Source organism: Choloepus didactylus, chromosome 2, assembly GCF_015220235.1.
Source record: "Choloepus didactylus isolate mChoDid1 chromosome 2, mChoDid1.pri, whole genome shotgun sequence".
Taxonomy (NCBI): domain Eukaryota; kingdom Metazoa; phylum Chordata; class Mammalia; order Pilosa; family Megalonychidae; genus Choloepus; species Choloepus didactylus.
In genome coordinates, this window is record NC_051308.1 from 21,093,696 (window position 1) to 21,110,351 (window position 16,656).

The 16,656-nt window shown below is 38.7% G+C and overlaps 1 protein-coding gene and 1 long non-coding RNA gene across 3 annotated transcripts in view; one reads left to right on the forward strand and one right to left on the reverse strand.

Annotated features, from left to right (window-relative positions):
- Window positions 1–16,656, reverse strand: part of LOC119523002 — an 85,326-nt gene that overhangs the window by 45,028 nt on the left and 23,642 nt on the right. The window lies entirely within an intron of this gene.
- Window positions 1–16,656, forward strand: part of EDARADD (EDAR associated death domain) — a 73,227-nt gene that overhangs the window by 30,099 nt on the left and 26,472 nt on the right. For both annotated transcript variants that reach the window (XM_037821739.1, XM_037821743.1), the window contains exon 4: window positions 5,965–6,023. In XM_037821739.1, the coding sequence (XP_037677667.1) occupies window positions 5,965–6,023 (59 nt within the window). The remainder of the gene's footprint in view (window positions 1–5,964; window positions 6,024–16,656) is intronic.

A 16,656-nucleotide genomic window follows, 5' to 3' on the forward strand; every position in this document is an offset into this window, starting at 1 on the left:
TCATAATACAAGATTAAAGGAAGTTGAACAACAACTCAGCATCCTTGAAGACCACAGAATGGAAAATGAAAGAACAAAAGAAAGAATGGGAAAAAAAAATAGAAAAAATTAAAATGGATTTCAGGGATACAATAGATAAAATACAACATCCAAATTTAAGACTCATTGGTGTCCCAGAAGGGGAAGAGAAGGGTAAAGGTCTAGAAAGAGTATTTGAAGAAATTGTTGGGGAAAATCTCCCCAACCTTGTACACAATATAAATACACAAAGCATAAATGCCCAGCGAACTCCAAATAGAATAAATCCAAATAAACCCACTCCAAGACATGTTCTGATCAGACTGTCAAATACTGAAGAGAAGGAGCAAGTTCTGAAAGCAGCAAGAGAAAAGCAATTCATCACATACAAAGGAAACAACATAAGACTAAGTAGTGACTACTCAGCTGCCACCATGGAGGCAAGAAGGCAGTGGCATGACATATTTAAAACTCTGAGAGAGAAAAATTTCCAACCAAGAATACTTTATCCAGCAAAACTCTTCTTCAAATTTGAGGGAGAGCTTAAATTTTTCACAGACAAACAAATGCTGAGAGATTTTGCCAATAAAAAATTTGCCCTACTTCAGATACTAAAGGGAGCCTGACCGACAGAGAAACAAAGAAAGGAGAGAGAGATATAGGGAAATTTAGCAGATATATATAGAACATTACATCCCAAATCACCAGGACACACATTCTTCTCTAGTGATCACGGATCTTTCTCCAGAATAGACCATATGCTGGGACATAAAACAAGCCTCAATGAATTTAAAAAAAAAATTGAATTTATTCAAAGCACATTCTCAGACCACAATGGAATACAAATAGAAGTCAATAACCGTCAGAGACTTAGAAAATTCACAAACACCTGGAGGGTAAAAATGAGGGGGAGATGAAAACATTCCTGGAGAATCAAAAGCTGAGGGACTTCATCACCAGTAGATCAGTCCTATAAGAAATGTTAAAGGGAATTGAGCAGGCTGAAAGGAAGGGACAGTAAACAACTGACTGAAATCACATGAAGAAATAAAGATTTCCAGTAAAGATCACATGGTGAATATAAATACCAATACTACTATATTTTTGATTTGTAACTCCACTATTTACTTCCTATAGGATCTAAAAGACATAAAGTATAATGATGAATCAGTGGTTTTGGACTCAATGTAAAATACGTAATTTTTGACAAGAACTACATAAAGGTGGGGGAATGGAGGAGTAAAGGAATATAGTTTATGCGTCCTGTTGAAGTTAAGTTGGTATCAAAGAAAAACAAGATTGGTATAGACTTAAGAGGTTAAATTTAAGCCCCACAGTAAACACAAAGAAAGTATCAGAGAATATGACCACAGAGATGAAAAGTGGAGTATGGGTTATGAGAAGTGGGGGAAGGAGCAATGGGGAGTTAAGAAATGAGTGTAGGGTTTCTGTTTGGGGTGAAGGGAAATTTCTAGTAATGGATGGTGGGAAGGTGATAGCATTGCAACATTCTAAATGTGATTAATCCCACTAATGGAATGCTAGGGAGGGGTTGGAATGGGAAGATTTAGGCCGTATATATGTTTCCACAAGTGAAAAAAAAAAAGACAGTCTAAATAGATAATGACAATTAAATGCCAAGGATGATCCTGGATGGGATCTGAGGGTGAAGGAGAGGAGACTCAAAGGGACACAGTTGGGACATAAGAAAAAAAAAGGAAATATAGAATGTAAGCTTTGTATCAATGTTGAATTTCTTGAACTTCTTAGCTGCACTTAATGGGATTGCATAAAAGAATGTTCTTGGCTCATGGGGGACGTATATGTGAATTATATTGTTTGTTCAAGGATGTGTGCAGCTTGCTCTCATATGTTCAGAAGACAGAGCAATAGATGATGGATGATAGATAGGGAGGGAGGGAGGGAAGGAAGGAGGGAGAGAAAGAAAGAAATGGTGGTGTGACAGGATGTTAAAGTTGGTGGATCAGGGTTTCGGGGGAGGGGGTCAGGGTATGCTGGAGTTCTGTGTATGGGTTTTGTATTGTTTTTGCAACTGTTCCTGTAAGTTTGAATTTATTTCAAAATAAAATTAAAAACAAAACAAAACAAAACAAAACAAAAAAACAGCATGGTCCTGTCACAAGGACAGATGAATAGACCAATGGCCAATTGGTTTTTGACAAGGGAGCCTAGGCTGCTCTAGAATAGTGTCTTCAAATGATGCTAGGAAAACTGGATGTTTATATGCAAAAGATGAAGGTGTACCCCTACCTCACACCTGATACAAAAATTAACTCAAAATGGATCAAACAACTAAATATAAGAACCAAAATTATAACACCCCTAGAAGAAAACATAGGGAAGCATCTTCAGAACCTTGTGTTAGACAATGGATTCTTAGACTTTACACCAAAAGCACAAGCAACAAAAGTAAAAATAGATAAATGGACCTAATCAAAATTCAAAACTTTTGTGCATTAAGCACTTCATCAGGAAAGTAAAAATACAACCTAAAGAATATTTGAAAATCACACATCTGATAACAGCTTAATAACCAGAATATATAAAGAAATCCTTCAACTCAACAACAAAAAGACACATGACCCAATTAAAACATGGACAAAGGCTTGAATAGATGTTTCTCCAAAGAAAATACACAAATGGCCAAAAAGCACATGAAAAGATGTTTGTTCTAGTTTGCTAATGCTGCTAGAAGGCAAAACACCAGAATAAAGGGGGTTTATTTGATTACAAAGTTACAGTCTTAAGGCCATGAAGTATCCAAGGTAAGTTGTTAACAATCGGGCACCTTCATTGGAGGATGGCCAGTGGCGTCTGGAAAAATTCTGTTAGTTGGGAAGGTACGTGGCTGGCATCTGCTCCAAAGTTCTGGTTTCAAAATGGCTTTCTCCCAGGATGTTCCTCTCTAGATTGCAGTTCCTCAAAAATGTCACTCTCAGTTGCTCTTGGGATGTTTGCCCTCTCTTATCTTCTCTGGAGCAAAAGTCTACTTTCAACGGCCATCTTCAAACCGTCTCTCATCTGCAGCTACTCTCTCAGCTTCTGTGCATTCTTCAAAGTGTCCCTCTCGGCTGTAGCTCCTCTTCAAAATGTCACTTTCAGCTGCACTGAGTTCCTTCTGTTTGTCAGCTCATTTATATGGCTCCAGTGATCTAATTTAGACCCACCCTGAATGGGTGGGGTAACATCTCCGTGGAAATTATCCAATCAGAGTCATCACCCACAGTTGAGTGGGGCACATCTCCATGGAAACACTCAAAGAATTACAATCTAATCAACACTGATACATCTGCCCACACAAGATTACATCAAAGAAAATGGCATTTTGGGGGATATAATACATTCAAACCAGCACAATGTTCAATGCCATTTTATCCATTAGGGAAATGCAAATTAAACCACAATGAGATACCATTTCATACCCACTAGAATGGCTGCAATTGAAAAAAAAAAAAAAGGAAAATAAGTGTTGGGGAGGATGTGGAGAAATAGGAAACTCATTCCTATTGGCAGGAATATAAAATGGTGTAGCTGCTGTGGAAAACATTTTGGTGGTCCTTCAGAAAGTTAAGTATAGAACTACCTATGAGCCAGCAGTCCAACTTCTAGGTATATATCTGAAGGAATTGAAAGCAGGCACTTGAGAGGATATTTGCACACCAATGTTCACAGAAGCATTACTCACAATAGCCAAAAGATGGAAGCAATTAAAGTGTTCATCAACTGGTGAATGGATAAATAAAATGTGGTACTTACATACAGTGGAATATTATTCAGCCATGAAATGGAATGACGTTCTGATATGTACTACAACATGAATGAACATTGAACACATCATATTGAGTAAAATAAGCCAGACACAAAAGGACAAATATTGTATGATCTCACTGATATGAAATAACCAGACTAAGCAAATTCATAGAATCAGAAACTAAAGTACAGGTTACCAAGGGCTGGAGTGGGGTTAGGGAATGGGGAGTTTATGCATAATTGGTGCAGAATTTCTGTTTGGGGTGATGGAAAAGTTTTAGTAATGAATGATGATGATGGTAGGACAACACTGTGAATGTGATTAACACCAGTGAATTATATATTTGAATGTGGTTAAAAGGGGGAATTCTAGTTTTTTTTTACATGTATATATACATTACTAGAATAAAAATTTTTAAAAAAACACCATAAGATTGTACAACACAGTGAACCCAATGTAAACTATGGACTACAGTTAATAGTCAAAATAATATTCTTTCATCAATTGTAACAAAGGTATTACACTAATGCAAAGCATTAGTAATAGGAGGGGTATATGAGAACTCTGTTTTCTGCATGATTTTTCTGTAAACCCAAAATTTCTCTAATAAAATATTTTAAAAATTGAAAAAAAAATCTGATGGAAGAAAACCAGGTTTTAACACTCTTTGTACAATCTTCACCACAAAAGAGGAGCTGTGAAATTAACACATATGTAAGACAACCTAAGGAGAGAAGTTCCTTCCTGTTTTGGTTTGATAAAGCTGCTGGAATGCAGTATACCAGAAATGGATTGGGTTTTACAATAGGGATTTATTAGTTTACAAATTTACAGTTCTAAGGCCATGAAAATGTCCCAATTAAGGCATCAACAGATGATACATTCTCTGAAAAAAGGCCACTGGCATCCAGGGTTTCTCTGTCAGATAGCAAGGCACACAGTCAGCATCTGCTGGTCTTTCGCTCCCAAGTTTTATTGCTTTCAGCTCCTGGTTCCAGTGGCCTCCTCTCTGAGCTTTTGTGGGTCCTCTCTTAGCATCTCTGGGGCTTTTCTGTTTCAGCTCTCTCAGCTTTTTCTGTCCTTTATCTGCTCATAAAGGATTTCAGTAGAAGGGATTAAGACCCACCTTGAATGGGCTGGGTCACATCTGAACTGAAATAACCAAACAGAAGGTCCCACCCACAACAGGTCTGCACCCACAGGAATGGATTAAAAGAACATGTCCTTTCCAAGGTGCATAAAGCTTCAAACCAGCACACTTCCTAAAAGTTAATTTTGAAAAGTGTTAAACATTTAACACACATTTCATTTTCTTTGACTACCACTGGCAGTTCATATTTTAATGATAGTACTGAAATGGTTTTGGTTTGATCTTTAGGAAGGTGAGCTGTCAGGAGAAGAATAATCTCATTCTTTGCTGTCTGAAAGGCTTAGTAAAATGTCAGATAAATGCATGAACACAGTGGAATTTGGTGTAAGGTTGTTAATCAGAGGAAAGTGTGTTTTGATTACCTCCTTTTCACCTCATGGGTGAGGAAAGGAGTTCCGCCATCCATGGGGATGGCAAACATGCAACACCTGACACTGGATGGATGAGACTGATGGCAGTTTGCTAGCCCCATATGCTCTCAGCCCAGGGGAGGAGGCCACCACATGCCATGCAGGGCCACACAGGGGTTGAACCTGGGAAGAGTGAACCAGCTGGGGGCGCTGAGGGAGGCAGGCTTTGTAGTAACAAGAGGATGGGGTGAACCCTGGTTTCTGTGGGGAGGTGTGATTGGCTTATTTGAATAATTCTATGGGCTGGCAGGGAACAAAAATTGCTGCTTAGGGATTAGCAGGAACTGCACCTGGTCTCCTGAAAAGGAGCATTGTTTAGCTAGGGAACCTTATCTGCGGGGGGCAGAGTGGGGGTGGGGTGTGTGTGTGTGGATTGGAAGTTAGCCATTGGCGCTCTCCTGGTGTAACAAGGTGACAAGGAAGCACATAATATCGAGTGTTTTTTATTTATTTGTTTGTTTGTTTATTTACTTACTTTGAGAAGTTGTAAGATTACAGAAAAGTCATGCATAAAATAGGGTTCCCATATACCACGCAATTATGTGTCTTAATTTTAGGTGGTACACCACAGAGTGTGTGTTTCTTTATCAAGCGTTGTGTCTTTTTTTTCCTAGCTAAGGAGTGTGATACAATTACTTTGAACTGCCCATCAAATTCTGACGTGCAACATCAGGTAAGAATGATAATTTCAACTATATTTTTATCCTTAGGTACATGCTAATCTAACTAGAACATTTTAGGAATTATCTTATGAAGCCTTTAAAAGTAAATTGAAGAACAGAATTTCTGAACAATCAAATACATTTAGAAATGATCTTTATGCACCCCAGTAACAGCATTATCTATACTACTTCTATTAACTTTAAATAACTGTGGTAGTTTTAGTACATTCTTTGAAATAAATATTTATCTACATACTAGGAACAATCAATGCTAGTAAGTTAAAAAGGAGTATAGCTTCCTTTCACAAGTATTTGGTAGGCTATGGATGAGAACATTTTTTTAAGCCACAGCAAACCTGGACAATTTAATAACATTTTTTCTAGAATTTTACTTTTTTCAGATATCAGAAGTCAAACTTTAATATAATTACTTTTATGTCTTTTTCTAAAGAGCAAATACATTTATTGTTTTCTGATTAAAACAGAATGTTTATTATTTGAAAATTCAGATAGTACAGAAAAGGACAAAGAAAACATTGAGAACTGCCTGTCATCCAGCTCCTTGCCTTTTGATGTACATCCTTCCAGCGGTTCCCCTGGGTCACTGTGTGCCTCAGTTACTTATACTATCCAGTTCATTTCTTTTCACTCACTCAAAGCTCATTAGCCAAACTGTACAATACCTCGTATCTGCTAAACTCTATTTAGAGCATTAAATGTCTCAAAGAGTATGTCTTGCCTCAAGATATTCTGGTTTCATCCTACTCTTTCTATAACAGCAAGATAATTTTTAACAGGACAGATTCAAGGTTTTGTACAAAACTTTCTTTATTTATTGTAATAAATCTTTAATAATCTTTGGATAGTCAGAACACCTTTGTAGTAAAGCAAAATTATGCATTAGTTGATAAAATGTGAAATTCTAATTACAGAGGACAATTCTCTTGAATATTATTGTCAGTGGGGTTACTTTTAACTTTAATTTGGGTAATAGTTCATTTAATCCATAAAAAAAATCTTTAATCATTGGCTATGAATATCATATTCTTATTTTTTAGTTCTGATACTGAGTATTTTCCTTGGAATTATAATCTAATGATTGACTTCTGCAATGAATCAATTTAAGCTATTTTAGTAAAGTAAAATTTTCCTTTCTCACATTCCTAATTTGTTTAACAAAGTTTTGCTCCTCTCATTTTTTGTGGCATGATATAAATTCTCTTGAAGTTAAAGAATACTATGTTGTTTAGTTTGGTTTTGGAGATTTTCCAAAACCACTCAGGGTTATGATTAGAACATATATTAGGACACTGTACAGCATTTTTTCCAATTTGAGGGTTATAATTCTCACTATATCAAGTAAAGTCTAGCTAAAAGTTGAAAATATATTTATCAACAAAAAATAAAAGGAAAAAAAACCTATTTGGGATTTTTAAAAAGTTCTGTTTTAAAAACAGAATGTTTTATTCTTCTATAAAAAGCTGGACTAAAGCTATTTCAGTTGGTTATTCCTTTGTATAATCTACAGGATTTGTTTTAACTGCTAGAAATCCAGAAAGAATCTTTGAAACCACCTTGGCAGTTAGAACAAAGAAAACTCACCGGAGAGAAATGTTTAAAAAACCAGCAAAACCCACATTCCATTTTCTATAGTTCAGGCATTAAAAGCAAGCTGGAAATACGTTCTTAAAATAATTAATATCTACCTTTTTAGTGAGCTTTATAATTTAGAAACAAAAATCTACTTCTTCTTGGGCTTAATTTTAGCTGCTTCTGGTTGAATAATGCCAAAGAAAAACACTGTGGTATCCTTGTGTTAAAAATTAAAGTCTAACATCTCAAGACAAAAATTTCATGAAGATCCCTTTACTTTTATTAATTTAAAAATCAGTATACCATCTACTAGAGATATTCATCTATCCGTCTGTCAAGTATGTATTGAGTTACCTAGAATATATTTATCAGCACTCTTTTAGATGCTGGGATTGCAATGAATGATAAATTTGTAGAATCTACAGTTAAATTTAGAATCTAAAACCTCTGACCAGAAAAGCTGAATAGGAATGTTCATGTATGCTTTAAGAATACAGGCTCTATAGACAAGCAAGCTAAGAAAATCCCCCTCTTAGAGAATCTCAGTGCATGTACAGAAAGGGAAAAAAGAGAAAAGAAGACACCTGATTGAGTTCAATAGGTGAACAAACTTATTTGAACAGAGAAAGACTTGTTCCTCCCACACCTGGCCATACTTTTAAAACACCTCTCCATCCAACATTTCCTCTAAACTCTATTCTGCTAGAAATTCTGCTCTAGCAGAAGTCTTGAGTTCCAGGGGAAGTGTGGGTTTGATTTCCCAAGCCCTGGGAAGTTCCCAAAATATTCAGACTGTGGGATAAAAACACGGTTTTAGGAAGGTTATCCAGCAGTGGCTCATCCAGGGATTAGTAGGAAGAAAGACTCAGACCAGGAGACTGCAAAGAGTCTATTGCAATCAGCCAGGAATGTAATCCCCAAATCCTAAATTCAGCTTGCAACAGGGGGAATGAAGAGGGAAGAATGCAATTCAAAAACATTTGAAAACAAAACTAAACAACAGGCAAACAATAACACATTTTGAAGGTGAGATCAAAATGGTTTGGTCACTGACAGGACAGTGGACAGAAGAGGAGGGAAAGATTGAAGATGTGCTTCAGAGAATCCCAGCTGGCAACCAGAAACATGGTGGGACCACTGGCAAAAATCAGAAAATAGCTTACCTAGTTTAACAGGGCAATGGAAAATGCAGACTCAGTCTGGGATCAGCAGACATTGAAGATTCCATGTTGTCCCACACTTTGAGAACTGATTGGTTCATTGGTGGATTATCTAATGCCATCATTTCCACTCTCCTCAAATACTCCATAATCAATTTTTTATGAGTTACCACCTACCTCTAGGATAAGCTTGGCAACAAGGAGAAAAAATATAAGCAATGACCTTTGTCACTGGAAAAAGATCAGGGGGAGAAGGAGGAGGAGGAAGAGGAAAATTAAACTGATGATTAATGAGATGTTTAAATATATTTATGACTCAAAATAGTATGATCTTGATAAATGTGTATTCCCATTTTTGGTGCCTCCAACAATCTTTTTACCTTCAGTTTAAACATGAAAAAAGAGATGCAGAAAAGTTAAGCCATCTGTGCATGTGCCTGAAGAGTCAAGCTAGGAACTAGGTCCTCTTACTCCAGGCCCCCTGCGCTCACTACCTCTGTGCCTTTGCCTCTTCTCGGCAGTTCCCACCCATTAGAATGGACCCTTGAGAGCACGGACTTTGCGGTCACATGACCAGAACCCACAGTGTGCTTTCAGGTTTGGTGATTCTAGGTATCCGAGTGTAAACTTCCAGAGAGTGAGAAAACATGATTCATTATTGGCGTTTGCAGGGTATGACACTGACATTTTGGAAAATATGCTTAATGTGAAGAATGAAGTGTCCTTTATATCCTAGTAGAACAATGAGCCTTCTTACTGCTCCCATTATTTAAACAAAGACCCAGACATCTTGGGCCTCTTGAGGGTCTTCCCCTGCTCTCAGGGTAGTTGCACACACCTCTTTTCCTGTTTTATTATAAGTTCTAACAGTCCTGCCCCTACCTCTAGATCAGCATTTTTCAAGCTTCATATGATGATACTGGTTAGAGAGTCATAAGCATTTCCTGGGTGTTGACCAGCTTTTCTTTTTTTTGGAATGGGCAGTATGAAATGAGTAGAATACAATAAAATTTTTAAAATGAGTTAAAGGGCTATTCATAAAATAGAAGGATTTTTCTAAAGTTTTGTTTCAAGTGTACATTTTTACACACATATACTTACGTAAAATAATGTTACATGTTTTCTTTTCTGTAGGTTGTGGTCAAAAAAGCTTGAAAAATCCTAAATTAGACTGTGCATTCTTTGGAGGCAGAGAGTGTGTCCTATTCCTCTTTGTCCCATATAGGGGATACTCAGTATAGGGTATGTAAATGATAGTTCATTCAGTCACTTGTTCATATTGTTCCAGGTACTGTTCAAAGAACAGATGACATGGTGGTAAACAAAAGACAAAATCCCTACCTTCATGGAGCTTACATCCTGGTGGGCAAAGAGATAGCATAGCAGGGTGGGTCAGATTACCGATTCTGATGTAAAAGTGCCTAGGGTACAGTCTCTATTCACTGCTCTGTGACCTTGGGAAGCTTAGCTGAAACCACCCAGTGTCTCAGTTTCCCCATCTGTAAAATAATAGGGGACAATAATAGGACCTACCTCATAGGGTTGTTACAATGATTAAATGGGCTTATATATTTTTATAACCTTTTATTTTTGAAATAATTTCAAACATACAGAAAATGTTGCAAACATAATACAAAAACAAAACAGAGAACTCCAGTGTACCCCCAATCCAGACGCCTAGATTTACCAATGTTAATATTTTGCCACATTTGTTATATCACTCTATCTATCCATCCATTTATCTACTTTCCAAACATTTGAGTTGTTTGCATACATTCTTTTACCTCTTAATCCTCCTTTACCACTTAATACTTTCATGTATATTTCCTAAGATAGAAGAATATTCACTTGTGTAAACACATTAAGTATAATTATCAAGTTAAAAAATTTAACATTGATATAAACCATTTGGTCTATATTCCATGTCTTCTGCTCCTCAGACTGTATAATTTCAATGGTCCTATCTTCAAATTCACTGATTCTTTCTTCTGCCAGCTCCAATCCTCTGCTGAATCCCTATAGGGAACTTTTTATTTCAGTTACTGTGGCCTTCAGTATCATTATTTGTTTTGTTCCTTTTTAATGTTTCTATCTCTTTATTGAAATTTTCTTTTTGTTCATCTATCCTTTTCCCGATTTCCTTTAATTTTTTTTGTCTGTGTTTTTCCTTTATCTCTTTGAGCATATTTAAGACTTTTTTTTAAAAGTCTTTGTTTGGTATGTCCAAAGTCTGGTCTTCCTTGATGGTTTCTAATGCTTTTTCTTGTTCCTTTGCATGGGCCAACATTTCCTGTTTCTTTGTACACCTTGTAATCTTTTGTTGTCCACTGGCCATTTTAGTATTTTAATGTGCTATTTCTGGAATTTAGTCACTGAGATTTCTGTTCCTTAAGCTTGCAACCAGCTAGTGTTATGACAAAGAATTCCTTGGAATGCCAGGAGCTAACAAAAAGGAGAAAAGAAGAAGGAGAAAGAGGAAGGAAACACTTTTCCTAATCTTTTCAGATTGGACTGTGCAAGTGTTCTCCTTGAGAGCTTAGCTTTCCTAACAATGGGTCTATTGAATGGGCTGAAGTGAAAGTGTGTAGGGTCCTTCTGGTCTTTCCTGAGCATGCTTCTTGACTTGGGTATGCAGGCTGGCATAGGAATTCCCTTGTTTAAATGGATCCAAATGTTCTCTTTTCCCCTAGGAAATAGTCTTCCTTCCCAGTCCAGAGTGCTATATTGCATGTCTTAAGCTGGTAATCCTTTGCTCCAGGCTGCTGCAATTTGATTACTTTCTTACAACATATTAACTGCCCTGTGGGCCTCCTTTACATGCTGGGCAAGTTCTGGGATGGGAAGCCTGTGACGAGTGTCCTAGTTCTCCTTCATGCTGCTACCAGAGTGATACAGACATACACAAACCCTAGTATGTGCATAAAGGTTACTCTGCTTCCTTCAGAACTGTGACCAGAGACCTGCACTGAGAGCATGGGTTGGCTCTGCACTGATAGGGCCAGCAAGGTTCCATGAGGTTTTCCTATCATTTTTAAGTTGGCTTTTTCTTGATTCAGTGCTTGTCCAGTTAGTGTGACCCATTAACTATTTTCTGGAGCTCTGAGAAAGATGCTTCTGCCTGTTTTGGCTTGTTGTTTAAACATTCTGTGGGGGGATGGCGACCTGGAGCATCTTACTCTGCCATCTTGGTGATGTTACTATATCCTGAGCTAATATTTTTTAACCCCTTAAAATAGCATGAAGCACATAAGTACTTTATGAGTGTGTAATGAATAAATAAGACTAACCATGGAAAAATTTTTACAATAGAGAGTATTTATAATAGCAATAAGTGCTGAGAAAAAAATAAAGCAGAGAGAGGGGGAGAGAATAGGGAGTGCAAGACTGGGTGAGAGTTGCAGTTTTTGTAAGGTAATCAGGAAACAAACTATGCAGTGTGTAAGGTACCAGAATAAGTAATGTATTTTTGGCAAGTATTAAAGTAAAAAAGAAATCAGTAAAAGATGTAGGGAGTCCCCAGAAATCAAGAAACTTGAAGCAGCCTTGCCTCTTCCATTGCACTGGTGGGTGGTGCATGCACAGTGGTTTCCAGAGGATGTACAGGCCAGGTTCCTCCTTCCAGAAACCTGCAGCAGAGCTAGGCAGGCGAGACACACGTGTGGGGAACAGCCACAGCTTAAGGCATAACCAGGCACATGAGCACTGACACCGTTGTTGCGGAGGGGTTTTCTAGGACCCTTTCATGCACTGGCTTAGTCCTGTTACTTTGGGGGAGGGAGGAGAGGCTTTAGCTAGACCACCTGGCTGGGCTATCTATGAGAACAGAAGGCAGGTGAGAGACAGGGAAGGGAGTCCAGCCAGGTTGCAGGAGCTCAGGAGTTTCCAGAACAGCAAGAGCAGGACTTCCCAACATCTCCCCTCTTCTCCCAGCTAACTGCAGGGAGTGGGTAGTTTTTAAAAGCCTCATAGGTGACTCTGAGGCACCCCACTGCAACCCCCAAAATGAAATCATTGAGCAGGAGGGATAAAGGTCTGACCATGTGGTAGAGTCATCTATTCCACAGCAAGGTTGATGTACGAATAACTTTAGTTTGGGTTAACATAAATTTATTGTGAGATTAGTCACAAATGTACCTTTTACCCTGCAGTTGCCATATCCTCTCCCCACCCCTCCCTTCTCAGTGATTTTTGGATAAACCATGAGCCTAGGCATGATTTTGCACATAGAAGATATTTCAGATGTTGGAACTGGTGAGGGGCAGGGAGCCAGCATACTGCAAGTGCCCACCATATAATCTGGCCCAATAGGCAGTAATGATAAACCTCAAGAACATATTTGAAAAAACGTGGAAAGCAACTACTAGTGGTCCAGAGAAAGTACATTTAAATTTTCTTACTAAAAGTCATTGATGTCCACCTGTGATCTGCTTAGACCAATGGTTCTTGACCCTGGCCACCATTAGAATCACCTGGAGAACTTTTATAAAATACTAGTGCCTGGGCCCCATCCCCTGGAGATTTTGATTTAAGTGGTCTGGGGTAAACTCCAAGCACTGATACATTTTTAGATGACCCAGAGTTTTTACCATGCAGCCAGAATGAGGAATGCTGGCTTAGACTATGTCTCCGCAGGGTGGAGAACCCAGACATGCTGACAGCATTAAGTGAAGTTCATTTGGCATATGCACTTCTCCCACTAGCTGCCAGGCAGGTCCTGATCAGCCAGAGTAGAATTGGGGTGGCCTGGATGGGCCTAATCCTGAAACCTGTCCCCAACTGCCACAGGCAGAGCTGGGACAGAGGACAGGCCCAGCTGCTGGTGGGGAGGTGAGAGAGTATCTTTGACATCCAAACACATTTGATCACAAAACTCTTTTTTCATTCTCTTGGGTCTACTAATCCAAGGAACACACATTGGGAAATGTTGATGTAATGTATTTCCTGAATAAGAGTTTGGGCCGTTTTAGATGTGTTCTCTACCTGAGTATGTTTCTGATACCGAGATTTGGAAGACTTACAGGACACTAGAGGGGAAGGAGAAGTATTGTTTGGTCTGCCTTTCTCTCTTTGCAGATACTAAAACAGATTTATTTCTTCCTTTTCAGAAGCAATGAACATATCACATGCAATATTTTGGGGCTCATCATAATGCAGCATTTCTCTTGGGATCTGATACTTAGTAGGCATTTAATAAGTGGAATGGGTAGATGCATACATAAACCATAGCACCCAAGGTGTTGTGTGTGCTGGCAGTTTAATCTGTGTCAGAAAATATACACCCTGAGGAGAATGATGGAAGTTTTCCAACTAACATCAACTCTGTTGAATAATTTTGCTTTATCCTTCATTCTGGCTGTATGGTTCATATTTAGATCTTTGCCTTCGCAGCCTTTTTGGTTCTATTTCCCACCTGGGATACAGTAGTATATGTTTACTCACCCTTGGCCAAATCATAACACCTACACATGCTAGGCACTCAGTATTTGTTGAAGAAAGTTAGATGTACCTGAAAGCTAGGAATCCAAACTTCTTTCTATTAAATTACTTTTCCCAATGAAAGTAATATGCTTATTAAAAAATATGAGGGAAGTATTATTTCCTCTTTTTTTCCTTTGCATGGATGTAACTATTTTTTGTATCATAATCCCACTGTATATACAATTTAATGTCTTCCTTTCTTCCCTTAACACAGTATCATAAGCATTTTGTATAAGGGGTTAACTTGAGCTAATCAAAAGAACAATAATTATAGTTAATATTTTTAAAGGCACATAATGTTCTAAGAATTTTACCTGTATTAACTCATTTAATTTTCAAAACACCCTATGTGGCACCTACTCTCATTATGCCCATTTTACAGATGCATAAAACGGAGGCACAGAGATTAAATGATTTATTCAAGGTCACACAGTTACCAAGTCTGACTCCAGAGCGCATGCTTGTAAAATGCTCTACAGCCTCTTCATGGCCTTTGGATCCAGACAGACCTTCTAGGCCCCAATTCTAGCTGTTACTTAGTTGTGTCACCTTGAGATAGTACCTAATCTCTCTCAGTCAGTTTCCTCCTCTGTAAAATGTGCATAAGAATACCAATCTCCTAGCACTCCATAGGTACTCAATAAATAAATGGTTAGTATCATATGTAAATAAAATGGACTCCACAAAGGACTTAAATCTCACATCCAGTTCAAAGCTTCTCTACTCCTCACCTCCTACTCAGGCCCAGTCTGAAATTTTGAGGCCCAGAAGATGGGCACATAGACCTGGTTCTCTCCCTCCCCATTCCCCCCCAACCCCCAACTCACTTTACTGCTATGGCTCAGGGATGGTGTAGGGAAGGGCTGAGAGGAAATGAGGTTAAAGTCTTGACTCTGCTGGGGTTGCCTGGTCAGTGCTGCCTTCTGTGGGGCAGATACCAAAATGTCGGAACACTCTCCTGGGCATTGGGAAGTTGTACCTAATGAGGTTTTTCAGGTACACCCTCTCACGCCCTGCAAATGAGAATTCAGCATTGCACTTGATATGGGCAGTGCACTCCCCAGCTGAATTTTTACATCTGTCCCCGACCTCCAACCCTAGCTCCTTCTCTCCCAGTGGTTCATTGTGCAACAATTACCTGAGCAGGTAGACGTCTTTGGCAGGGTCCTTTCAAGATGGCGCTGGTCAACTTGGCCCATGGAAAACATGCCCCTTGTTCCACCCTCAAGGGCAGCTCCAACTAGCTGCTTACCTCCTCACACAAACAGGTTAGGGTCTCCCAGAGGTAGAGGGGTTGGGCCCGTGAGTCTCCATAGGTCAACAGACACCCAGCTGGTCTCCAGAGAGGCTGGTCTCCCTGTGCTGGTAAGCAACCCCCTGCCCAGCAAGTGGTGATCTTGCAGCCCCCACACTTGGCTTGGGTGGGCCAGAAAGCAGCCCCTTTCCTCCTCATGGAGAGAGGAAGGGAGGCAGCCACAGCTCTTACCTAGCAATTCCTTCAAAGAAATCTCTTCCTCTAATATAAGCTGAAGGTGGGGGGTGGGTAAGGGTCACAGCACCACTTCCAGACCCTTCTTAGCTGGTCCTTTGGGGTTCAGCCTGGCTCCCTCTCTGTAGAATGTGTACACACCTTTGTCCTCAGCTTGCAGTCTCAATCAAAATTCAAGACACTAGGAAAAATCCATCTCACATCCTGTTAAATTCTATGCTATAGAATTACTTAGGAGTTTTTCTATTATTGGATTTTGAGATTATATCAAATATTTTGCTGTTCAAGTACTGCTTTGGTGAGCATCCAAGTGTCAACACCCCCCCAACCCCCCACCCCCACGCTGTCATGTAAGGCTATGTATTTCCTTAGATTATATTTGCAGACCAAACCTAATAGGTCAAACTGCTAGTTTGCTCATTTACTAAGCAGGCTATAAGAGTTCAAAGGACAGTCCTAGTGATAAATATCACCAAATCTAAAAAAAAAAAAAAAAAAACAAAAACCAAAGATGCTCTTTTATCTGATAAAAGCCTAGCAACAACTAATTGCCTTCTTTGAACTTAAACAAACTGTTCAAAAACAGTTACAAATCATGATATCCAGAGTAAATGGGGGGTGGGGAGGGGAGCAGAGGGCATACACAGTTTTTAAGTCACAGAACCCCAAGCATGCTGGTATTTTGATAGCATTATAAAAGTAAAGAACAGTGGCCAAGCTTAAGGTTTTTAGTCAGTTGTAAGCCAGAAAACTATCATAGTTAATGCTTGATCTTAAAGTAGCAGTTTAGGAAAATTATTACTAATTTTGTGTCATTGTTTATTCTCCCAAGAATCAGAAGTCTCATATTTCAAAGGACATATTTTTTAACTTAGGTGTGACTCTCACCTGTGGCTTTGACTTCTCACATACCACCTTTCTTTC